We start from the raw sequence: 24,536 nt of genomic DNA, 5'->3' as shown, positions 1-24,536 counted from the left end.
GGATTGTGTGTTCTGACGATTGAGTACATTGAACACGGACCGTTGTTACCTTAGCAGACACCTGGATTCGTGGGGATGGATGGAACGAGCGTACACGTACACCCGTACAAAGCCGACACGTGGAAAGCCGCTTTTAAGAAAGCATTGAAAACCTTGCGAAGAAGGGTCCGCTTACGTTGCTTATTGATCTCGTCGCCTCGAGTCCTTGCGTCGTTCTCAGTCCTGTACCTATCGCTGTCTTCGCGAACAAAATCGTTCTAACAACTCCTTCCAATCTGCAATAAATATCGCAAAGCAACATGGACGGATTGCTCGACTTGAATTAAAATCAGTTAATGTATATATTCAAATATATCCCTCTTTTAATATCCATTATGCTGTAAAAATAAGTATAATTAATATAGGCACAGTAATTGGCACCCCCACAGTAATTGTGGGGTATTAAATTCGCCTTGAATCAAGGAGTATTCGTTTATCTTTTTGTGAAATAAATTTTTATATTTATTATCACAATCTATTAAACCAATTAAATGATAAATACAATTTCAGACGTGCTCATGTGTATGGTTGTGGGCGCGTCAGTGCCTAGCCTTTGCACGCTTCAGATACTCTTTATAGTGACACACCCTACGTGTGTGGAGCCTGTAATAATAATCGAGCAAAATCTACAGCTTGTACGAACATTGTATCTAGTAATTTCATAGGCTAATGCTTATTGTAAACCATCACGAAACGAAGCAGAAAACGACGAATTTAAGAATATGATTAAATCATTTTCGACTTATTAAAATTGTTAAAACGAGAAATACTAAATAATCTCGTTGTTTTTGTAATGTAAAGTACTTTTAGCGCACCGTAGTTCTTGAAAGTTATTTCTGTATATCTTGAACTTTCGCAAATGTTTGCATCGCTTTAGCGCAATCAACATTTGTTTTCGCATGTGTAAAGATTATTTGTTCCCACAGGTAACGGATAGACCGGTCTCTAATTTTCAAACACATGCCGCGAGCAGAATGTGTCTGTTCCTACATCAGTTTTATCGATCCGAATTGATACAAGACATCTGCTGACTATTAACTGGCTCCCGTTTGACTGTTTATATTTCCCTCGCCAAGAAAACTTTCTTCCGCGCCGGACTGGTGTATCTCAATGAACGGTTTGTTTAGTTTCCCGTAGTGTTAAACAATGTACAGGCAAAAACGAGCGTGGGCCGTCATTTGCGCTCACTTCGCTGTAACTGTTTCACCAATTAATTACGCAACAGTCAAACGATAATTTTAATGGAACCACTTTAGCACGTGTAATGTTCTTCCGTAATTCGCAACTTGCAACGTTCGAGGACTGATGTTTCAAGGCCATTCGGATTTCCAGCTAAAGGTATCAGAAATCACCAATGTTGTATCTATTAACCTGTATTTCAAACAGAATTTACGATATATGAATAATATGATATATAGATAAAAAATTAATATGTCAAACTTGATAAATATTAAATTAAAATTCATTATATCAAAATTTACAAATATCCAATGAAAACTCAAATATATTATCATATAATAATTAAAATTAAAATTAAAAACGAAAATACATAAGGAATTCTAGTGATCCACAATAGTTGAAACAAGTTGTGTTCAACAAGGTTTTAATAACGTTAAACAAAAAGAATAAGTTGTAAATGATTGAAATCACATTTCTGACGAAGTTTCGTAGATAAAATATTTCTTTCTTGCAAAGTGTTCGAAAGGAGGTTTTCGAAATAGAGCAGACGCATATGGGGGCCCCATCAGTCCCATAACAAGGGCCTCACAAGGTTCACTCACGAGTAAAATGGAGTTCCCCTACCTTACCACCTTTGTCAACTAAACTCGATGCCATTCACTGCCATCTGCATCAGATCAGACATGAGAATCTGAGTTCTCTACGTTTTATTATCACCGCTATTCTTTATTAGCAATGGCGAATTAAGGGAATAAATAGTGGGCCCCATGCATGGAGAACACAGCTTTAAAATTTGTAAATAAATTTATATAATTTATGTCAGTTTATTAACAAAATTTCGTAGTATAACCATTTGTACTATAATTATGTATTTATTTAAATAGTTAAAATTTATGGTCCAATATTGAAAGTATATATAATTAATTGTACAATTTTTTACCCCATTAGAAAATTAGAACTAAATAACACATAATTTCATTGTTTACAGGCCAGTTTAAAAAGAAAAAGAATTATTGCCGAAGTTTCTATAATACTTGAACATCAATATTGAATCATTGCAAGACCATTTATAAACTACTAACGACTATTTTTTTCAAAAATTTGTTTTGTGCGTAACCCACCTCGGAGCATTTTGCTTTCAAATAATTGATACTCCTGAAATTATATACACCGACTATAGGTCCTCCGTTGGGTTATCTTCATCGCTCCATAACTGCAAAAATTTCCAACATGTTAGATTTCAACATGTAAAAATTACTTGTAAATATACCCACAATTAATTGCAAAAACCAATTCAACTCAGAAGGAACCATTAATTGTACTTGCCCAATACTGCTGCATCAAAATTTCTCTGAATCATAATAATGCGCCAATACTGGCGCAAGTCAAGTCAGCATGGCCGTGACATCATGCGAAAGGCGATATGTAACTATGTCACTCATGCGCTGCTTTTGACTGATTTTTAAATTTTCAAAACTTAAGAACGAATTTACTAATACAAATCCATCATTTTGAATTTTCCCCATGTTTTAATTCACAAAATCTAGAATAGCACTTTCAAAAATGTCACTGGATATAGTCGAATACACCGCATAACATTATTTTGAACCGCGCAACTTTGTAGTGTAATGTATTGTACTCCATCCATGTTAATTACGTCAGATCATTCCTGCTTCGTAAATGGTTCGTTTTCACGTGTCGGTCCACTTTGAAATCGAGTCAATTTGATAAATTCGCGCGTTTTTTACAGCGATGAGGGAGCATCGTTGTAGTTGTAGAACTATGGGATTGAAATATGTACATGCGCGAAGAAAACCACCGCGCAGCAAGCAATACGTCACTATAGTGTATGCCGCATTGCACAGTTCAAGCTGGAAACGTCAGCACTCTAAATAGAAATGTTTCAAGAGAATTGGAAGGGAATACACGGTTCTTCGTGTGCGCATTAGTGCATATTTTCGCGTCTTCAGTCGCACACTAGAGTATACATTTGTTTCGTATTCGTAATATAAAATATAGCGAAAAAATGTCCGAGCCAATTTTAAATCCGGTGAGTACTAAATTCGTTTCTTGAATGACAAAACTATATTTTGCTGATGAGTAACGCGAAAAGTGACAACCATTGATCCGCGATAAATTCGATACCTGCAATGCCGTTGTATTTCCAATGACATACAAATAGAGTTGACTATATTTTATGGAATGAACCATAAATTTGAGATAATGCTTTCATTTTAAATACGTTTTTTAAATTTGTAGACTGTACAATTTAGTAAAAGAATTTTTATATATTAACAGGCAGTACCTTATGTGGGGCTAGTCGAAGGAGGTCTGATACCTGGCAAAATGGTAAAAGTTCAAGGAAAGGTTCCTTTGGATGCAGTTTGCTTTGCTGTCAATTATCAGCTAGGACCTGGATTAAACCCAAGGGACGATATAGCTTGTCATGTATCGCCACGTTTTCCAGAAGGTTTTATCACTAGGAATCATATAGAATCGATGGCTTGGGGTGTAGAAGAGAACGATGGTCCTATGTGGATCCAGCCTGGTCAAGAATTCGAAATATTGCTTTTATGCGAACCTGCGTGTTATAAAATTGCTATAAATGGTAGACACTTTGCACAATTTAATCACCGATTACCGTATCAGAAAGTTACCCATTTGGTCATCGACGGTGATGTGCAATTGAACTCTATTGCTTATGAAATTGTTCCTGTTGATCCTCCTCGTTCTCCAAGAGCTGCACCTATACCTGAAGTGCCCACAGCAAACTTCGGACCTCCACGTAATAAAGAATTTTGTATTTCCATACTTCTCTAGTCAATATAGTCCCTAGGGGCCAGCGTAGCATTTCACATGTTAACAATGAATTTTGTATGTATTGTATATGCTAAATATTATTATTATTTTAGCCCCAGGTGGATTATATCCAACACTAGGTCCACAGGCACCACAGGGTGGATATGGACCACCACCAGTCGTCGGTTATGGTCCTATGCCTGGAGGATATGGACCACCAACTGATTTTAATCCTCAAAAACCATACGTGTATCATCCAGATCATCAAAAAGCAGAAGAGGAAGATGTATTTGGTGGTTGTTTGAACAAAGTTGGTATGGCATTAGGTGGATTAGTTGCAGCTGGAGGCATAGCTGCTGCTGCTCATGCATTACACGTATGTAAACAAAGCCAACGATATTCCCTTTGTTCAGGACTATGGTATACATTTTATGTTTATTCATTCTAAATTATGAATATACGTATTTTATTTATCTGGTTAAATGTATGCCATACTACAGGACAGAGTGAGCACCGAAACTTTGAGAAATACAACTATCTGCATGTATTAAAATTTGTAGAAAAAGAAAGATGACGAGACTGAACAGGATCATGACAAAACGGACGCTTCAAAGTCGAAAACAGAAAGCGAGGGTGGCTTGAATCTTGGCTCTCTTGGCGCAGCTTTAGCAAGTAATTTAGTGAGCAACGCTTTACAAGGCAACGGTAATGCACAACAAGGCTATCCTCAACCATCCGGAGGGGGTGGTGTGTTAGACTCTATCCTTGGAGCATTAGGTATGTGTACGATTCACAATTTAAACAATTACGATCATCACTTACTACAGAAACAAGTTTTTTGTATTTCCAAAAGTTGGTAATCCATTACAACCTCCCACTAATACTCGGCTCATTAGATATGATAAACGGCGATTTAAAGTGAGTAAAGCTATCGTGGAATGTTGAAATGATTACATAGGGTGACATCATCTATTAAGAACTATTCATGTCCTACCAGTGATGATGGAAACCCATAAATAGTAGACATTTTCACACAAGTTTACTAAAACATTGTTATATTTAGAGAAGAAGCCTGGTTTAGGGCGCTAAAATTAAGGCAATGTTTGACATTTTTTTAAGAAACCATGAAGCAGTTCTTTTTGAAACTTGTAGAATGTTTCATGAGCATAACTACTTCGAATTTCTTTTTGAGACATTGAGGCGGATATAATCTCTATATATGCTACTACTAGAGATAGTCTAACTTTAAGAATTTTCTACGTGGTATACTTAAGTGGTATACTTTCTATGTTTAAATTAGGTAGTGGTGGTCATGCAGCCCCACCTCCACCACCAAGTCAGCCATCTGATCCGCTGTCGGGAGCTCTAGGATCCATTCTTGGCGGAGTTCTCGGCGGTGGTGGTGGAAGTCAACAACCAGGATATCAACCACAAGGGGGCTACGGAAATTATCAACCTTCTGGCGGTTATTCCAGTCAACAACCGAGTGGAGGTTCAGATCTTTTGTCGGGACTAGGGTCCACGATTGGTTCTTCTTTGTTTAGCTCTGCTTTGGACAGTCTCAGCAAGCATGGTAAAGGAGTAAGTATAAAATATTTTCGAATTTTGAAATTTCTATGAATTTCATCATTTAATTACATGTTTCTTGTTCTTGTACAGAAATCTCAAGATGAGAGTCATTCAGCTCCTGCGCCACCTTATACGCCGCCTCCTTCTCAACCCGCTCCACGTTCTGACAGTCCTCCTGCTTCTGGACACAAATTAACTGCGGATGAAATCTCCAAAGGCCTAGGTTTGGACGATTAAAGTAAGTTGAGACAACAAGTGTCACAAAAAATATACATATACATATGTATAGAAAGAGCGTGTCACGCTATCCTTTTTATTGACTTCGTGAAACACGCTATGTTATTTTCAATATAAATAGCGAAAGCATATAGTTATTCCGGCCATGTCAAGAGTACACGAAGACAGCTATTTTAATTTTGTGGATAGTATATTTGAACGAATATATATAAGAAAAAATAGTACAAGTTGCCTGAATCTCATACGAAACGATCTGATATTTTGTATATAAATTATTTATTTAAGATAGTTCTTCACCCAATATGCTTTTATAGAATACCATATAACGGAGATTACGAACAAATGAAATAAAATATATTTAATATACATTTTTCAAGCTTTATAAACGGCTGGAGTGAAGATTTATAAGCTGATTGTTGTTTTCTAAGATTTATTATATTTTTATGAAAGTATTAGAAGCCTTAAAGAAATATATGCCTTATATGTTAATGGAATGCAGAACATTTTGTTATTTATTGTTGACGTGATATACATAAAATAAAAAATATATACCTGCATAAACATATTTTTGGTGGTGAATTTATTTTTAAGAAACTTCTTCTCTGTCTGAGTTTGAATTCACAACAATAGTGTTGTTTTCATTCTACAATAGTAATAACTTTTAGCAGCTGCCACATATTTGAATATGTATTCAATTTTTCATTTATGATATACTTACATTCATGTCAGATTTTAATGTTTTAAGCTCTTCTCGCTTTTTTCTATTGAAAAATCCAAGTGTAATCAATCCCAAAATTAAGAACACAAGTAATATAATACCTAAAGATATTGATAGAATGATTATCCAACTGGCAAGCTGCTCAGTTACTGGTGAACCTAAGAACATTGTAGCCACAATAGCATTATCAGGTTTGTTGTCATATCTTTGAGTAATGTTTTGTGGCTGTGCAATATATACACTTCCATTAGATAAAAAATGTATGATATCTTTCATTTGTAACACAGCTGCTGTAAAAATAATAAAATAATAAAGTATACGAATCAGAGATGCGCTTTCAAAAGTTAGATTTGTATTAGCAAATTACAAGTGAATCTTACGTTCAAAATTTGTCAAATAAAGATCCAATGTAAGAGAAAGTCTAGCGACAGATGAATAACTTGCGAATGGACCTAATGCACATTCAAGATGTGTACAATGGACATTCGTGTTCGAACAATTCAGATATAGTGTCCTATTCATTGGCGGTAAGTTTATTGAAAAATTTGTCTCTGTTTGAAATTTTTCTTGCACATTAAAGTCAGAATTTATAGGATAAATGTTTGACGTGCTAATTGAAGGAATCGAATATGTAAAATTAGAGTGTGTACAATAAAACTGCTGCCCATCCATGTTGCCGTTAGTCTTATTAAGATTAACAATATGTACATCTCCAGTAGATTGTCTCCAATATGATGGAATACTAACTATTAATATCACTTTTTCCAGTGGACTTACACCAAATTTTTGAACTTCATAAATGTGTTCAAATTGCATGCTAGTCAATCGGTGTTCTTCATCATGATAATACGAATATAGATCATCATGTGCTTTCCTAGTACATTTATGAAAATGATCGTTATTTAATGACGTTGTACATAACAACATTAATAATTACATTAACTAACCCAGCTATTGTTATATCAACATCAGCATCAAAGTATATAATTAAAGAGTCTGATTTATTTACTGAATCCACCTGTACACTTTGCGTAGTAAAATTTGCCGTTAGCTCTGTTTCTTTAACATTGTATCGAATTTCGCTCATATCCAACTGCAATGTTAGTGTTTCCTAAAAAATATATATATACGGTTTTATTTATACTATTTTAAAAATTCGTATTCATAACTAGACTGCGGATTTTATGCATTTATGGCAAAAATGAGTAAGTGTAATGTGAAACTGTAGAAAAACTAAAATAATTGAAGTCTATCAATACAATATCTTCAATTTGTTAAAATTATTAAGAAAAAATTAAATGTCCGCAGTCTGTTTGTAACAGTCAAAACTTACATTCTTTCTCAATGGATTTCCAATGTCGCAAATTACTTCCAAAGTATTATGCATGTGAGAGCCCTCTGCACATGCAGGTGGGACACTTGCTAGAGATAATACTTGTGGGATGTATATGTACACTTTAAGTTGATATGCTGGTTCACCATAGTTATAGGCATTTATCATAAGCATGACAGTAGACGTGGACCCAACCGTGTATATGTTATCCTTTAAATCTGTTGACAATTTTATCCTAACATCTGATATACAGATGTTGTCTTCTCCACAGTCTACAGCAAATGGCAGTTTTATTGAGTCTTCAGTTTTAGAGAGAAATTTATTTATACTTGCACAGGTTTTACAGAAAATATCTGGAGTTGCTGTTTTATTTTTAGGCTGTAAATCTTTTTCTAAAGCAATTGATGTAGATACTTCTAACGGGTCTATTATGTTTTGAATATTTTTCTAAACAAATGAATTAAGTAGGTAATACAAGTTTTATGACTCATAAATCTCGTTCTTAACATCTAGACTGCGGATCTTTACACAAAATAAAAATGTTCTGTTACTTCGTACTGTAACTAAATAAAAATTTGTTTCTTCCTTTAATAATGTTCATACATTGATTATGATATACACATCTCTTTCGGTATAAGACGAAAGTAAAAGTCTTCGTCTTATATCGAAAGGAAACTGTATCGATGCTTTTAAATTCTTGTTATCTTTCCTCTGATTATGTTTCATCTACTCTTTCTGATAAAAAATGCATAAAATCCGCAGTCCATTAATAATATATATTATCATATGTTCACCTTTAAATGAATTTTGAACCTGTTACATACAGTGTCTTTTAAGAGTACTGTTTGGATAAATTTGTAGGTTTCATCAATATGTTTCTCCAATGTTTGTTCATCACCAAATGCTCTTCCATGCAATTGGTCAAATTTTAAAGAGTGAACAACACCTGAGTAAAATAGAGTTTGTTAACAGTGTTTATACGTTTTCAAATACATCACTACTTTGTGACATCTTTATTGTACATTTACCTAGAGATGTTGGAGAATATTTTCCATCATAGAACGTGCATGCATCAATAAAAAGATACGTAGAGTTCTGTAACAATTTTTCTTCTTCAATATGATTTAATATTGTTGTTAAAATTATGGCTGGTTTAGATTTGATTAAAATAGCTTGCTCCGATAAATAAGCCCCTACAGCAATATCGGGATACATATCATTGTTTATATCTTGAGGCTCAGAAATTGAAATTCCGAATCCTCGAATGTTTTTTCCAAACTGTTTGCCAATTATTTTTTGGCTGTAACGTTTAATTAATCCATTTCTATTGCCGTTAAATATATATATTGCACCCGTGTCTTCAACGTATGGTGCACTAACAGCAAAGTCAGCATAACCATCGTAATCGATATCACCGAGACAAGTAGCAACAGTACCAAACCGACCTCCAGATATCTCCCCTTCAAATGTGTGTTTTTCAAACATATTCTACAATTAATATGTAATATAAAGACAACAACAACGCAAGAAGTATTTGGTGCCTAGTATACCTCACAAGAGATTTAAATCGGTTTAAATATTTATAATCTTCTAAACATATATGTACACTCTTACTGTTAAAGAATAAAATATGTTAAAATTGAAAATTCAACTTTTCCTCCAAATTAAATTTTTCAAAAACTGAATGCACTGTAGAAAAACTGGTTTGATATTTCAGAACCTATAATGATGATCTACTACTTATTGAAATATAAAATAGATATGGTACTGAAAATGTAATTAATTTGGTATTTCTGCAAATTGCTTTTCAAGATAGTACTGAATTCTTTACAATGATTACATGTTTTTCTTTCTATACATACTTCATGGGAAGTTTTATAGATGTATATGCGACCCTCATCTACATCTTTTGACCACAGCGGGGCACCAATTATTAACTCGTCTTTACCATCATTATTAATATCGCATGATGTTAAAGTTGCTCCAAAGTATTCACCATACTGGTCTCCATGTATAATTAGCTTCTCAGTTGCTGCTTTATAATGCTGTTGAAATACAATGACATCTCCGTACATATTAGCTGCTTTTGGAGCACTAGAGGCAAACCACAATTCTGATTTCCCAAAATAACAGCCTGACGTTACTGCGTATCCTAAAAAGATTTAATGAATTCTTTTTACAATACAGTATACACAAGGTAAGTTACCAACTTTTCACCTTAGGAATATCAGAAAGACTACAAAAAGGGTCTACAAAAGGTATCTTTATCTTAAATAAAACTGTGAATGGTGTTAAGCAACATCAACTTTATGATTGTGAAAAAGGGTCTCATGGTTAATTTGTTTAATCTAAGGAATATTTTACTTCTTAGTGTGTATAATTAACGATGTACTATAGACAGACAAAATATTGAAATAGTATTTACCCAAATATCTATCGTAAGATATATTATCATATAGATTTATCCTTTGTACTTGTCTATTTGGTCCTGTTATTAGAGGTGCACCTGTCCAATGAAACATACCAGGACTGCCTAACACGGCCTTCCATTCTGCTGTATTAGATGGAATATGTAAAGAAAATCCAGCCTGACTCATTCCATAATCATAAATATAATAGCGGTTATCCATTAATTGCGAGGTGTTCGTAAATGGCAATATTTGATATTCGAGTTCTGTTTCGAACGGTGCGATAGTCTTAACTGTATTCCAGTAACAAATACCTGTCATATAGATAATAGAATGGTATAAATCAAATTTCCATCTTGGAGCGCAAACCTGTGGATAGAATATATAAAAATATCAATTAAAAATGTAGTACATAAAAGAAACGTTCATGAGAAAATAAATGAAATATTAACATACCATTATTCGAGGATCCGCTTTATTTCCAACAGCAATCGTTGCTCCAATCCACATATTATTTTGAAATTCTCGGAATTTATGGAACCTTTTATGTTGCTTACTAATATTCCACTCTGTACATGTGCCTCTAATTGGACACTGATACATGCATCCTGGTTCAATTACGTTCTGTGTTGCACTCGCATTTGCTCTGGGTGCACCAACAAGTAAAATAGAGTCTTTTCCCTTCTTATAAAACGCGACAGAGAATCCGAAGTAACTTGCTCGTTCATGATATAAATTTTTTGGAATATCGAAAATTTTGGCATTATCAACATCCAAATTATACGGAAGTACTGTATGTCGTACCATTATAAGCGTGCATAGCCATATGTTGAGTATGACTAGTGAAGATAAATTTTCCATTTTCAGTAAAATAAACGAAACTAATAGCTAGAGAGGATAATGTACACTGCTGCTCCTTAGACTCTTTGACTTCGTGAGGTGATTTCATATCCTCAGGAAGCTCTAAAGACGTATCTAGAAACCGCAAATACGTTGTGTAGGTATTATCCGGCACTAACGTTTTGTAATATTACCGCAGTTCTATATCGCAAATCCATAATAATAAAATGATACATAAATTTAAGTAATTCCCTCCTTTATTTGTCATAAGTTAATAGAGAAATATAAATGCAGGATTAAATAATGCAATATTCTTAATTTGTTTTCAAAGCTGAACATATAAAAAAAAGTATATTAATTTATTGTTTTATTATTTTTCATCACACTTACAAACCATGTCAACAATACACATTAGCCGAGTCGCATTGTTATAGCTAATGTAACGTTACTTTATATATAATTCTCGGTGGTGTGGTAATTTCGATTACATATGATGTTTAATGGTCATATAGAAATATGTTAATTTTGTAATAAAAAACCGAGCTGGTCTAAATAATTATGATATCGGTCGTTAGTAAATTTCAGAGACAAGTAATTAGAAAATTCATAAGTTTGCATACCAATTTCAACAAATTTAATTTGTCATTCAATCATGATTAAAATTATTTTACGGTGAAGACACATTGTTACCAGAGCTTTACGGTATTATTACTCTGAAACAGTCTTGTACCTAGAGAGATTCTAACAGAACAATTTACAAAAGTATTTAGTGTTGTAAGAGATTCCAAAAAAAAAAAAGGATTGACGTTTATAATAATCTTTCTGTATGACAAGAACCTTTATAAAGATAACAGAAAGATAATAAAAAGTAAAAGAAAATTTAAAAAAAACGACCATATTCGTGTGTGATCAAACTTAGTATTATAAAAATATACTTTAAGGAATCACAAATTCATTATGTACAAAAGGAAAGGGATTAAAAGTCTGAAGGTAATAGGAGCTTAATCGGAAGAATCAGTTGTAGTTGAAATGGTTTGTGACAAAGGCGTGGATCGATTATGATAGCTCCGCCTCGCTACATCCACTTTCTTCCTAAAACACTCTAAACTTTTCAATTTCTGTTCGTGATCAGAACTCTCCGCGTCGTTTTGCTCTTTTTGTGCTTGTTCACCATCCTTCTCAATCGTAGATACTCCGGACGTGATACCACTATCAGGAGTTGAAGGAAATTTGCATGACTTGCTCACAGGCGTTGAAGGGCCATCCTCTTGAATTTTTGTCGTGTTAACACCGTTCAAATATATCTTCCAATCCGATTTCTCCTCCTCTGTGTCATAATCGGCTTGTTGTTGTTGTTGTTGTTGTTGCTGCTGTTGTTGTTGTTGCCGTTTGCTTTTGTTTTTATTAATGTCATTTCTTGAATTACTTTTACATTTACCATGTTTCCTTCTGTGTACCGTTGTAGAAGTATCGGGATCGATTTTCGAATGTTTTCGTTTACTACAACTATCATTATCGTCTGAACTGCTACAGCTATAACTTGAATGTTTCGTATCACTCTCGATTGTGTTTGCAACATATCGTGATCTTCTAGAAATTACACCAGAACTGGTACTAGGCTGCATCGTATCGACTGGTTGTTCGTCACTATCAGAGTCACTGTTAATTTGTAGCACGGCACACTTTCTTCTAGCTCTGCTTCTTCTTCCAGAAATTTTATCATGCTTTCTCTTTATACCTTTTACTTTTGTTTTTGATTTCGATCTGCACTTCGTTTGCGCATTTTCACCGTCGCTCGCAGAATCTGAAGCAGACAGACCAAGAGGTATAGTAGTTGTGTTATTTAATGGTGTACCACAGTCCATGGCAGCAAGTCTCATCAATTTTTCTCTGCGATTTGCTATAAGTCGAGTTATACGATTCGGAGACTCTAAAGGTCTTTCGGAAGCTGTCCCACCTCCTAAACATCCTCGAGAGGTAACCACTGTCCCTAAAATGCTCAGCATTAATTGTTGATCAGAGGCTGTCGAATCTACAAAGACATATTATGATTTTACATAATGTAAATGATGTTTTCCAATTAGTTTGCCATATAGTAAGTTCTCGCTCATTGCACTCCCGATCATTTTGTTCGCAACAAGGTGGGGAATGTAACTTACAAGGGACGATCTCGAAGTGATATCACCAGATATTAATGAAACTTTGGGAGGATATAGCTGTTGCGAAAATATTAGACACATATTTTTGCAAGAATCTGGTGATGCCATTTCGGGATCGTCTCTTGTTAGTGTTACGAGTCGCGTCGCGACTGTAACCTTATATCATGTGCCCATAACTATGCTACTTATACTGTTATGTGCACATTGATCGCGGCTTTGAGTCAATAGTGGGCAAGTTATAGGTGAGAAATCTTATACGATTGATTGGATCCCGTTTTCGTGAAACGAGCGAGTACCTACTGTAATTCGATCTTAGAGGGATGAAATACCGTCGGAATCGGTTGCGTTATAAGTGCGCCCACTTGTAGGATTACTTTCCGAGTCGCTGTGTGTTTCTGGTGTCGTCGTCATGTATTCGGAACTCCAACCCTCAATTTCACGTTGCACCAATGAGTCGAAAAATGCCATCATTCTTGGATCTTCTCTAGTCGACTGATGACTGTAATCGTGTGACATAAATTGACCACTGCGTAACACTAATCCGATGTATTCGTCGTGAGTATAGACTCTACGCTGTCTCTGACACACATCTTTCTATAAAATCAATGTATAAAATAAGTTATGAATGAATAATACGTGTATCATAATAAAGATATATATGTTACTTGTTACCTTCAATCCACCTAAACAACCATGCCCAAGAGAAAACGGGCTCCAAATTTTTATAATTTTCTCAACTCCAGAGGACGCAAAAATGCAGTTAGCTTGATTGTATCGTACTTGATTAACGATGGATCTATGGCCACGTAACACCATATGTGCAGACTCTACCCATTTCACTCCTTCAGGAGGAATTTTCCACATGTACAGATTGAAATCGTCGGAACCTAAAACGAATAAAATTACGATTAAAAGTATACATGTGTATACTGGATAGAGGCGTGCGAGAACCCAATGATCACGGGTCGGGACGGATCGAGAATTTTATTCGGAATCGGGACGGATTCTCGAAAATATTATATTTCGAGAACCCGTCCCGATATTTTCGGGTTGTTACACACCTCTAGTGTCGGTCATGCACCAAACTGGTTAATATATCTTTACAAGAAATCTATTTACCAGAAAGAACGTATTCATCATTGTCGCCAGCGAAACAGCATGATTTCATTGTACAGCTGTTATAATATCCAGGATGATCGAATTGACATAAGTGTGTAGGAGAATCCACAGCATAGAGTACAGGTGGCAACCTCCTTCTCAAAGCTAATAGTCTATTGCCTGCTGCGTTAAACCTAACATTCATGCAACTCTGTGCAGAGCTTTCATTTCCATAACGTAGCACAGGTCTGCAAATACAAAACCAGTTGTTTTTTTTTTGTGTTCTTTAAAATTAATAAGTACATTTACGTTGATTACTTACTCCAAAAGCTTTCGCACATCCCACAGGCTAACACCTTCTTTGTTATTGGCAGTAGCAAGCACTTTAGGCTCCATGGGATTGAACATGACAGAATGAAAAGCATCTTTGTAGTTTGCTAGGCAAACGGTTTCCATAGCACTGGAACCTCTGATGTCGTAAATTAGAACTCTCCCATCATCGCAAGCACTAGCAAACACATTGTCATTGTGTGGATGAACCGATAAACCGTACACAGGCTTTTCGTGTAGAAAGAAATTTACCACATCGCCCCTATAAAATACAAACGATTAATTAATTGTTCAACTTTAAATGGATATATTCTGGATTCGAAGCATTCGTACGTTCTTAAATCGTGAACGATAACTTGATCGTCGTTCCCCGCTGAAAATATTTTGGTTTTACTGCTATCGTAACCAAGACAAAAGATGTTGCTAATATGTTGAGCTTTCATGACAGCAGGTTTGCCGACACCATGTATCGCTTGTTCAACTTTCCATAATAAAACTCTTCTGTCATCGCCACCTGTTAAATTAGTGCATAAAGTATGCGCGTGTTACACAATTAGTACTTGGTTCAGTGATTAATCGAATAAATTCAAAACCATGTACACGAAAAAAAAAAACCGATTTCCTTTGCAAAGAATCGAAACGTTAGAAAAACCATTGAAAACATCGTTAAAGTTTTCCGTTGAACTACGATTTTCAAAGACGACGACAACGTAACATCGCGTAAGCTGAAACACATTAAATGCAATTTATAATATCTTACCGGAGACAAGAAGATCACCCTGATTCGAAAATTCGATAGCGTTAACACATCCATAATGAGATGATAGATCCTTTCTGAATAGATTTTCAGAGGTTTCGAATCGGGCATTAACGAGACGTTTGCAGTGATCGACTTTATTGTCGATCTGTCGCGTAATAAGGTACGAAAGCGGATTACAAACGGAAGGACGAGCCATTTCTTCTTCGTAGGTACTGCTCCCGTACGTGAAAAACGGATAAAACCGTCGTCTTCACCTTTCGTCCCTTTCTTCCATGTATCCTGTAAACGCCCGTATTCTCTTGCTCGGTTAAGATCCTCCTTTGTGCAAAATCGAGATTTTTAAAAGCCTATCTCGCGTCTTTTCGATCGAACAACCGGAAAAACGGAACGCGTACGGAAATTCGTGGCGCAATCAAGTTCGCGAAACTATTAGATGTTGCGGCTATTATAAGTTTCGTTGTGGTCGATCTTATATTTATTCTGTGACAGACGTGTCGCGATTATACATCTCTCACGAACTCACACAAACAAGGGGTCGCACGAGGCGCGTATCACGCACGAACGCACTGCCGACGCAGGCAAAGTATGAAATACCTGCATATACACAACCGTTTGTACCCACTCGAGCGGATTGTCTTACTCGAGCACGATCAGCTGATCGCTATTCAGCGGTTCCACGTCGCGGTAGTTTCGCAAATATTTCTCAGCCGGTCTAACGTCGGTGTTTCTCTCGCGTGCATTTTAATCACCGAATCACGATTACATCAAATCACAAACTTCTTTTTCGTATGTTCTACAGCAGTATTATTTTCACGTTTAACGAGCAACTGTCATTCACAATCTCTGGTCGAAGTTAAAAAAACAACCAACATGGATACCGGCGCCACGTTGCGTGTCTCGCGTGTACTTCTGACCGGTCCCCCTGGTGAGTCCGCGACTTTTGAAAACCAACGAATACAATAAATACAGAGTATCCTAAAGATCCCTGGAGTTTTATTCCGGGAATATTGAACAAACTCTTACCTACGATAAATCAGACATCGATATACTTACATTTTTGTAATTTATTAGCAATGTTCGTTTATGGAATAACGAAACTTTTATTTATCAATTAATATATACAAAATCAGAGATTTGATTTGGCATCATACAGTTTTGTCTGTTGAGGCTTTCGGGTGTAAGCCATTTCCTAAAGGAAGAAATTTTCCAACGTTTCGCAGGATACACTGATACTGACACTGATCTGTGTCTTCTGACCCCCACATGAAGCCAGCTGCAATGCTTGCGGAACGTTGGGAAATTTCTTCCTTTAGGACATGGCTTACACCCGAAAGCCTCAACAGACAAAACTGTATATATAAAATCGTTTGAAATCTCTGATCACAGTTGGGCATTGATCGGTTGAAATCTACACATTGCCCAACTCTGTCTCTGACTATTCATAATATTTAAATCACTGTAAATAAGGGATTCGCTAATATTTAATTAAAACAACTATATTAGGTATAGGCAAAACTACAATATGCAAAAAGATAGCTTTAAACATAACGGAGCAAGCTCGTAAAGTTGACGGATTCTATACACAGGAAGTGCGGAATCAGAGTGGTAATAGAATTGGGTTTGATGTTGTACTTGTAAACAATTCTCAGAAAAAATCAAGCTTGGCGAAGGCTGAGTTAGTATTACTTTATCGTCATAAAACAGTTTAATCTTACTCTTGTTTAAAACGATTGTTATTGCAAACAGAGATGTCATAAACCAGTCGCAACGAACTCAACACAAAGTGGGGAAATACTATGTGTTCATTAATGATTTTGAATCCGCGGCCTTACCAGTCTTCAAGTCGAATGCGGTAAGCAGATTATTTTCAGACATTACATCTGTATTTATTTTACATTGAAATTACTAAAGTTTTACTTTTTTTTATAGGACATATTGATCATAGATGAAATCGGTAAAATGGAATTATTCAGCAAAAAATTTCACGATGAGGTACTGGAATTATTTTCTAGAACTACAAATAAACCTTTCATAATCGCAACGATACCTGAAACGCACAAAGTGCCACAGAAATATTTGTCACTATTTCAAAAACTGCAAGCAGATAAAAGATCTAAACTCATAACCGTGAATCATCGAAATCGGGATAACTTAGCAGAAGAAATACTTCGTCTTTTTTCATAAGGTACAATTGTCATTGCTCCAATAAAAAAAACAATTGAATTTCAAATACATTATAAACATCGTTTATTATTAACAAAAAAAAAAAAAACAAAATGTTAGATTATAAAAATCCTTCCAATCACGTTAGATTTGTAAAAAAAGTAGGTATCGCAAATATTGCGATAAATAGTGACTGGCTGGAAAATTGTACTACATAGTCATGCTAGATCGCATATGTGTTAAATATCTTTGTAATAATCATTGATTTTTAGAAAGCATCATTATTCATTAAAGAATAAATTAAAGTCATAATAGGTGTGTTCATTATATGTTCAGCACCATATTAGAATTAAAGTTCAATCTGATGAGATCTTTGAGATCATTTATTCGGTTTCTTTTTGTGCGTGAACATTAATATCTTTAATGAACAATAAGGTTTAATTGAGGGTACAAAATAGAAATGTTCTCTTTTGCGCGTCGTTTCATTCTAATCGTACACAAATCTCTAACAAGGGTTTTGTTCTAATCCATAGGCAAGAAAATTTGTTACATTTGTTCACCATTTATAAAAACAAGCAAACTGTCATCATTTTTGTACCCATCAATATTATGCCTTCAATGCATTTATTATTATACAGAAAAATTTCTCGTTCCTAAAAAGAATACAGTATTTATTGTTTCGGAGAAGACTAAGAATTTCTCACCTTCCCCATTTCAGTATCAAATATATTACGCACACTTTGATTGGTCTACTCGTATTCATTTATCATTTCGTATTTATTTATTAACAGTACCTAGGTGTTCCACTAAAACATGAATTTTAGTAAGGAATTAGCATATACCATTGGCCTTACATTTGGATGAGGCTGAAAAAAAAAGATATGATTGCATAGTTCTGTAGGAAAAACCAATACAACAATGTATTAAATAAAACATACCACTGCTTCATATGATGTGAAATGAGGTTCCATGTCTTTGCCATTGAGTGTAATGAAGGCACCCTGATTACCCATAGTGTCACTGAAAAAAGGTAAGTGTAATTAAAATATTGCTGGTGAAAGGTTAACGAATTAGAACGTTATGAAATATACACATATGCAATGTACCAATAATTTGGAGCAGAGAACACAGTGATACATTTTCCGTCGTGATCCACTTCATAACCATAATTTTTAACTTCATGACTCCTAACAATGTAATCGAGATTGTTCAAAGACAAGAAATGGTGTGTAACGTCAGGTCCAAACTGAACACCAACTCCTCTCTTACTGGGTGCTCTTCCAGGTTGTGGTTGTGGATCGGACCACAGTAACTCACACATTAAACCTTCCTCTGGTGGTTGCCTGTTTCTATTAATTTGTCGAATTTCTTCTAATTTAACATTATCCCTTGAAAACAGACCACCGTGCATTACCTACAAAATAAATGTATATATTTGTATGCAGTGATGAATATTTTTATTATACACTAGTAAAACTTACGAGCACTCTGTTGTTAAGACAATGTGCAAGAGGGAGCCAATTATAAACTTCTGTAAATAGCTCTGCCATTTGAGCAGAATACTTTGTCTTGACTTCTCCATCAAAGCCGTACATTTGATTCATGGTGGCAGATTCATGATTACCTGAATGTCAGTTCTTATAGTAAATGTACACTGGTGTTGGACGAAATAAATAAAACAATACTTACATACCTCTAGACATAAAAAAGTGATTTGGATATAACAACTTAAATCCGAACAAAGTAAATATACACTCTACAGAAAACGAGCCTCTATCTACGAAATCTCCATTGAATAACTGTATGATCGTTAAGGAATAAGTTTTGCGAATAATACAATATTTGGGAGGTAATCTAGTTCTGTCTTGAGAAACGGTACCAATGTTTGTTTTGAAAAGCTGATTCCAAGCTGTTGGCGTTTCTCGAGACAAAACTATAACACCATAACACTTTCATTAGTACAAAGGATACATATGGATTAGTTTCTGAAGGCAAACCATTTAACTGGAATATATTAAGTAAATCATAGTACTGTCCATGTATGTCTCCGCATATAGTAAATTTACTATCATCGGGAATTGTAATATCGACTAAAGTTGGCTGTGCCATGAACCATGCTTTCACATCTAAAAGAATCTTATAAGCATATTTACGATGTAATTTATTTTGTTTCTTGTACCACTCTAACAAGTCTTGCATAAATTGTAACGTAACTTTTCCATCTTCAAGTTTAGGCCCTGTGTATTCATCTTCAATGACTAGAAAATACAAAAAGACAATTAGTTTGGAATATCTGTTTATATAAAATAGATTAGATCATAACAGTCCGAACATACCCATAGATTTTAAATTAATCGTGTCAGCTATATTCTTTTTATTTTCTTCCACAGAAATTGCTTTCTCAAAGGCTAATTTTTTCAATATCTTACAACATTCTGTATATTTAAGCATCGCGTCTTTATCATTTGGTCTAGCTTTAGTAACAGTCTCATAGTCCTTAAGAGCTAGTTTGAACTTGCCAAGTGACATATGAGCTGCAGCTCTACGATAATATCCTTTTACATAATTCTTATCTAAATCGATAGCTTTCGACGCATCTGTAAGCGCGTATCCAAAACATTCTGTCCTTAAATAGGCGAAACTTCTATTCCCATAATACACTGCCACTGCAGGATTTAATTCTATCGCTTTAGCATATAACTCTATGGCTTTGTTATAATCTTGATCTAAAAAGTAATAAGACGGGACTAATTGTAAAAATAAAGTCAGTCTCATTTCGTTGTTTACAATGTTAATCGAACGCTTCGAACGTTGCGTGTAAGTATCTTTGTGTTTGTAAAAATTTATTGAAATCGTGACACATATAAAGTAAGACATGTCATGTGTAAAAGTTTGTGTAATATTTCTACGATGTGTCCTTACAAATAGAAATAATTATTTGAAATACAACTGTACAGGAAAGTATAGCAAACAGTACGGTTGTTTTAAATTTTCAATGTTGGACTTTCAACAATGAGATTTCGCTTGGTAATTGGTAACGATCATTTACGCTGCGGAAGTTGGGTTAGTTTTAAACATGCACGTGACTAAATTGTATTCATTTAACGGTAATTGCGATGTTTTCCTAACGCTTATTGTAGATTATAAGCTAAATTGTGTCGGCAAATTTAAAATAACATTCGGTAAACGCACTTTTGAAGTATTCGTTCGCTTCTTCTTTAAATTTTTCCGCTTTGGCTGCATCTTCAGGTGATGTTACTCCTGCAATTTCTGCGTTTTCACTCATTTTGAGATTTTTTTTACCAACAAATTAACAAGTTGATGTAAAATGACTTAAATTATACCGAAACGTAGATAATAAATAACACATTAAAGAAAGAATAACTTTTTTTATATAACGGCTTTATTCCAGACACTGTGAGTGTCTTGAAACCTACTCAACTATCCTATAAAACGATTCGATCAATCGAAGTAAAGGAGTAAACGAGAACTATCGATCATTACGATTCAAATGATGAATGTTTCGGTCTATGAATAACTGTAAACAATTTCGGCTATGATTAATTTTTAGATAAACTATTTATTTATAACATTGTGCAATTTTATTGTTTTTTTTACGGTATTAATAGTGTTCGGTTTAATAGATAGTATGCAAATCAAAAGAAATTGAAAGCCTGTTACTTTTAAATGCTATTTTAATTGATATACTTTCCTTGAAGTGACCGTATCTTTGTGCATACCTAATTACCTCGAAAATTATTCTTCACTTATAATTCACTGAAAAATGTTTGCTTTGTGTTTCCTAGTTTTCAGCATAGTGTTCAAATTATAATATACGCTTGTTAGTCTTGTTTGACAGTATTCACGGTATATTCAGTTGACTGTATACTACGTACTATTTACATCGAAGAACTTTGAATATTCAGAAGACGATACCGATGTTTCGTTAAGGTTATACATAGTGTTGTGTGTGTTAACAGTGCGTGACCGCATTTTTAAAGAAGAAAGTATTTCATTTGAAAAACGTATTAAGTACCTGGCATTATACTTCAAGTCATTTTTACATCTCCAAGTAGTTTATCTGTCACATTTGCACTTGGTCAGTGATTTAGTTAACCTATCATTTACATACGTTGTTAACCTATTATTTACATGCGTTATGTGTGTTATAAAAAGGCGAGCGACTGCAGCTTTCAAAATTAGTTGTACAAAACACATGCTACAATGATGGTCAAAACGCTGAAGGAAGTGTGTGGAGTTGCAAAACAACTAGTACTCCCAACAAGAAAATTTGGTACTGCACAAGTAGCACCTTTGCAAGAAGCTGCTTTAAATGAACGTTGCCTCCTTGTGGATGAATGTGATAGAGTAATTGGTGAATCTACGAAAAGGGATTGTCACACCGTTGATTCTAATGGACGTATTCCACTTCATAGAGCATTTAGTGTTTTTCTATTCAATAAGAAAGGAGAGCTATTGATACAAAAGCGGTCTGCGAATAAGGTAAAAGTAATCTCATGTATAATAAAAATCTTTTTAATTGATTTTATGTGCACGTAGAAGGACCATAATTTACTTTGTCACAGGTTACATTTCCAAACTATTACGCGAATACATGCTGCAGTCATCCATTGGCAGAAATTCCACAAGAGACCGACGAGCATGAGGCAATAGGAATTCGCAGAGCTGCCATCAGAAGAATGGGTTACGAATTGGGAATTCCTTCAAACGAAATTTTACCATCCGATTTAATATATTTGACAAGGGTTCATTATTTCATGGCGCACGGTAATTGGGGAGAGCATGAAATAGATTATATGTTATTCGCGCAAAAAGATCATGTAACATTAGATCCAAATCCTGATGAAATTGCTCAACTTCATTGGGTATCAAAATCTAATATAAACGAGTTTATTAAGAATTTAGATGCACCACTGTCTCCATGGTTTAACTTAGTTCTTAAGCATAAATTGTCACTCTGGTGGGATAATCTGCACAAGTTAGAACAAATGAAGGATCACGGAACAATACATAAATTTGATTGAAGAATGAAGATAGTAAGAATGTTCAAATTTTAAGGAAATTTGATTTAAAAATTTTTTTTTTGAATCGTATAATTCTAACATCTACATCAGAAACACATTGTTGAGTCTATTAAAAAAATATACTAACAAATTAATATTTTTATTTATGCTTTGTATAAGAACTATTTTCTACTCAAATTTTAGAAATTTATAATAGCGATAATGAATTTTATTCAGCTCTATGTTCTTTTCTCCTTGTTTCATTATTGATATAAATTGACATAAATTTATGAAATTTTATTGACATAAATTGTTAAAACGTTTGTTGTTTCTTTGTTGGTAGTATGTATTTGAAATTGTAGAAGGTTGATGATCTATGCAGCAGACATTGTGATAATAAGTACAGATGAATGCATAATACTTTCTAGATCAAGAGCAAAAATACCATTTTTATGACATTCCATGTGCTTTCCTGTAGTGTTTGTGTCTTATTCGTGGTCACTGTTTCATTAGTGTGAACTAATTGTTACAATGCCAATGGACACAGATTCACTATCAGATATCAGTGCAGAAAAATATATGTAATGCTTTAAAATCGATCAACTCGGTACTACAAACATGAATGCATTCAAATGTATAATAGTAAAGTTAAAGTACAAAGTTAATTAGCTCTTCTACAGCCGTCGTTATAACTGTGTATTTTGAAGGCTGTTAAAATAGTTCTACATGATGTTAAAGTCTATAGCTGGCTGCTTTTATCTATGCTTCTATGTCTTTTGATATTTGTAATGTTCAATCTGTATTTACTAGGAGTCTATCAATTAGTTTTATGATTACCGAAAGTATTTAAAAATGAAAGATTAGAAAATTTGGATATTTTATATAACAACACATTTTTTACACTTTCATTTTAATGCTCAAACATTCGAGCATTCAGCTATAGATTTTTGGAAATTGTTGGCGGTAATTGGTCGAAACTGTCGCGTTCGTATCGTCGGCTGCAGAAGAGTTGGAACAGGCCAGTTGTATAAAACAAAGTACGTTTTACACATTTAATGCATTGTAATAATAAATTAAATTAAAAATTACTAACTTACGCTTTTTAGGTGTAAGGAAAGGCAATATAATTTTCGTAAGTATTGCGAACATCTATTCTGAAACTATTTATGTACTTATGTAAATTTTGTGAATACCATTTTCTTATACAACGAACGATTCTGTAAATATACGTAATAAAACCAGTTCTAAATGTGTAATTAGTGTAATTCCATGTCGCATCATATTTATGAATAAATTGTAAAAAATCGTAGCCTATGTAATTTTTACATAAAAATATGGTTAAATACAACTAAGGCCGATGCTATTATTACCGCAAATAATTAGATTTATTAATTTACCAAAATGGAGATGCAATCAAGCGTTTATTGAATCGGATTAGATATAAATATTATAGGAGTTGTACCTGTGATTATGAACAAATTTTAGTATAAGGGTGCTCAACTAATCAGTTTTATAAATTCTAAATTTCGATAAATTACTGTGGGTATAGATATTTAACTTTTATTTCATGCATATTGATAGTTATAATAAACGCTGTTTAGATCATCGATACTTTTTCCCTCATCGGTAAGTACGATCTCGTTTTTAATTTATTCTTGGAGTGTTTATCACTTCCAGACTTCCAAGTTGCTCTCTTAATTAATTAAAATCCACTGCACCTAATAAAAAGCGAATCGAGCTCGTGCACGAGGCAAGCAAGAGTTGTTCTGATTTTGTAGCATTTAGCTTCGGGGATTAAGGTGTCAAAGCTTATCCGATATTTGTTGTCACGACATCCGGAAATTTAATGTAAAAATCACATGACGTGATACGGTGAATAG

The 24,536-nt window shown here is 34.4% G+C and overlaps 6 protein-coding genes across 8 annotated transcripts; 3 read left to right on the top strand and 3 right to left on the bottom strand.

Moving 5' to 3' along the window:
• Nucleotides 1-3,063: 3,063 nt before the first annotated feature.
• On the top strand, nt 3,064-6,388 carry LOC143355191 (uncharacterized). The gene is made up of 6 exons (XM_076789806.1): nt 3,064-3,268; nt 3,517-4,003; nt 4,131-4,393; nt 4,578-4,794; nt 5,318-5,598; nt 5,677-6,388. The coding sequence occupies exons 1-6, from the start codon at nt 3,245-3,247 to the stop codon at nt 5,821-5,823; spliced, it is 1,419 nt and encodes a 472-aa protein (XP_076645921.1). The 5' UTR covers nt 3,064-3,244; the 3' UTR covers nt 5,824-6,388.
• On the bottom strand, nt 6,340-11,165 carry LOC143355186 (integrin alpha-8). Of its 2 annotated transcripts, none has more exons than XM_076789799.1 (10): nt 10,739-11,165; nt 10,300-10,651; nt 9,737-10,026; nt 8,903-9,362; nt 8,669-8,820; nt 7,875-8,321; nt 7,489-7,652; nt 6,922-7,415; nt 6,542-6,828; nt 6,340-6,466 (listed from the first exon to the last, which is right to left on the bottom strand). In XM_076789799.1, exons 1-10 carry the CDS (start codon nt 11,141-11,143, stop codon nt 6,410-6,412), a joined length of 3,108 nt encoding a protein of 1,035 aa, XP_076645914.1. In that variant the 5' UTR covers nt 11,144-11,165; the 3' UTR covers nt 6,340-6,409. The 2 variants fall into 2 exon arrangements, with proteins under 2 accessions (XP_076645914.1, XP_076645913.1); XM_076789798.1 differs by having other exon boundaries at nt 6,542-6,831; nt 10,739-11,164.
• A 552-nt stretch (nt 11,166-11,717) lies between these two features.
• LOC143355187 (uncharacterized) lies at nt 11,718-16,203 on the bottom strand. Its single transcript, XM_076789800.1, has 8 exons — nt 16,064-16,203; nt 15,470-15,748; nt 15,043-15,223; nt 14,702-14,971; nt 14,401-14,627; nt 13,954-14,168; nt 13,611-13,875; nt 11,718-13,154 (listed from the first exon to the last, which is right to left on the bottom strand). Exons 2-8 carry the CDS (start codon nt 15,663-15,665, stop codon nt 12,124-12,126), a joined length of 2,385 nt encoding a protein of 794 aa, XP_076645915.1. The 5' UTR covers nt 15,666-15,748; nt 16,064-16,203; the 3' UTR covers nt 11,718-12,123.
• LOC143355194 (cancer-related nucleoside-triphosphatase homolog) lies at nt 15,671-17,653 on the top strand. Its single transcript, XM_076789813.1, has 4 exons — nt 15,671-16,394; nt 16,973-17,144; nt 17,216-17,321; nt 17,399-17,653. The coding sequence occupies exons 1-4, from the start codon at nt 16,055-16,057 to the stop codon at nt 17,651-17,653; spliced, it is 873 nt and encodes a 290-aa protein (XP_076645928.1). The 5' UTR covers nt 15,671-16,054.
• A 568-nt stretch (nt 17,654-18,221) lies between these two features.
• On the bottom strand, nt 18,222-21,097 carry Ppd3 (protein phosphatase D3). Of its 2 annotated transcripts, XR_013082459.1 has the most exons (9): nt 20,825-21,097; nt 19,969-20,358; nt 19,604-19,890; nt 19,326-19,431; nt 19,114-19,256; nt 18,739-19,046; nt 18,571-18,652; nt 18,370-18,498; nt 18,222-18,285 (listed from the first exon to the last, which is right to left on the bottom strand). XR_013082459.1 is itself a non-coding variant. In XM_076789805.1 (8 exons), exons 1-8 carry the CDS (start codon nt 20,916-20,918, stop codon nt 18,439-18,441), a joined length of 1,470 nt encoding a protein of 489 aa, XP_076645920.1. In that variant the 5' UTR covers nt 20,919-21,097; the 3' UTR covers nt 18,222-18,438. The 2 variants fall into 2 exon arrangements, 1 of the variants encoding a protein (XP_076645920.1); XM_076789805.1 differs by having other exon boundaries at nt 18,222-18,498.
• A 188-nt stretch (nt 21,098-21,285) lies between these two features.
• Idi (Isopentenyl-diphosphate delta isomerase) lies at nt 21,286-23,898 on the top strand. The gene is made up of 3 exons (XM_076789814.1): nt 21,286-21,731; nt 21,809-22,135; nt 22,219-23,898. Exons 2-3 carry the CDS (start codon nt 21,857-21,859, stop codon nt 22,675-22,677), a joined length of 738 nt encoding a protein of 245 aa, XP_076645929.1. The 5' UTR covers nt 21,286-21,731; nt 21,809-21,856; the 3' UTR covers nt 22,678-23,898.
• Nucleotides 23,899-24,536: the final 638 nt, after the last annotated feature.

This window comes from Halictus rubicundus, chromosome 6 (assembly GCF_050948215.1).
Source record: "Halictus rubicundus isolate RS-2024b chromosome 6, iyHalRubi1_principal, whole genome shotgun sequence".
In the NCBI taxonomy this organism is placed as follows: domain Eukaryota; kingdom Metazoa; phylum Arthropoda; class Insecta; order Hymenoptera; family Halictidae; genus Halictus; species Halictus rubicundus.
The sequence above is the reverse complement of the archived record's forward strand: the minus strand, read 5'-3'. Positions and strand labels throughout refer to the sequence as shown.

Coding starts and splice junctions, on each gene's coding strand:
- LOC143355187 (XM_076789800.1), bottom strand. CDS start 15,665: ATGGCTCGTCCTTCCGTTTGTAATCCGCTTTCGTACCTTATTACGCGA. Junction 14,972..15,042: donor ATCGTTCACGATTTAAGAAC/GTACGAATGCTT, acceptor TGTATTTTATAG/GGGCGATGTGGTAAATTTCT. Junction 14,169..14,400: donor TGATGAATACGTTCTTTCTG/GTAAATAGATTT, acceptor TATTCGTTTTAG/GTTCCGACGATTTCAATCTG.
- LOC143355186 (XM_076789798.1), bottom strand. CDS start 11,143: ATGGAAAATTTATCTTCACTAGTCATACTCAACATATGGCTATGCACG. Junction 10,027..10,299: donor ATCTTACGATAGATATTTGG/GTAAATACTATT, acceptor AAATCTTTTTAG/GATACGCAGTAACGTCAGGC. Junction 7,416..7,488: donor GTTGATATAACAATAGCTGG/GTTAGTTAATGT, acceptor TAAATGTACTAG/GAAAGCACATGATGATCTAT.
- LOC143355191 (XM_076789806.1), top strand. CDS start 3,245: ATGTCCGAGCCAATTTTAAATCCG. Junction 4,004..4,130: donor AGCAAACTTCGGACCTCCAC/GTAATAAAGAAT, acceptor TTATTATTTTAG/CCCCAGGTGGATTATATCCA. Junction 4,394..4,577: donor CTGCTGCTCATGCATTACAC/GTATGTAAACAA, acceptor TAAAATTTGTAG/AAAAAGAAAGATGACGAGAC.
- Idi (XM_076789814.1), top strand. CDS start 21,857: ATGATGGTCAAAACGCTGAAGGAAGTGTGTGGAGTTGCAAAACAACTA. Junction 22,136..22,218: donor AAAAGCGGTCTGCGAATAAG/GTAAAAGTAATC, acceptor ACTTTGTCACAG/GTTACATTTCCAAACTATTA.
- LOC143355194 (XM_076789813.1), top strand. CDS start 16,055: ATGAAATACCTGCATATACACAACCGTTTGTACCCACTCGAGCGGATT. Junction 16,395..16,972: donor ACTTCTGACCGGTCCCCCTG/GTGAGTCCGCGA, acceptor CAACTATATTAG/GTATAGGCAAAACTACAATA. Junction 17,145..17,215: donor TCAAGCTTGGCGAAGGCTGA/GTTAGTATTACT, acceptor TATTGCAAACAG/AGATGTCATAAACCAGTCGC.
- Ppd3 (XM_076789805.1), bottom strand. CDS start 20,918: ATGAGTGAAAACGCAGAAATTGCAGGAGTAACATCACCTGAAGATGCA. Junction 19,891..19,968: donor GATTAATTTAAAATCTATGG/GTATGTTCGGAC, acceptor TGTATTTTCTAG/TCATTGAAGATGAATACACA. Junction 19,257..19,325: donor TCACTTTTTTATGTCTAGAG/GTATGTAAGTAT, acceptor ACTGACATTCAG/GTAATCATGAATCTGCCACC.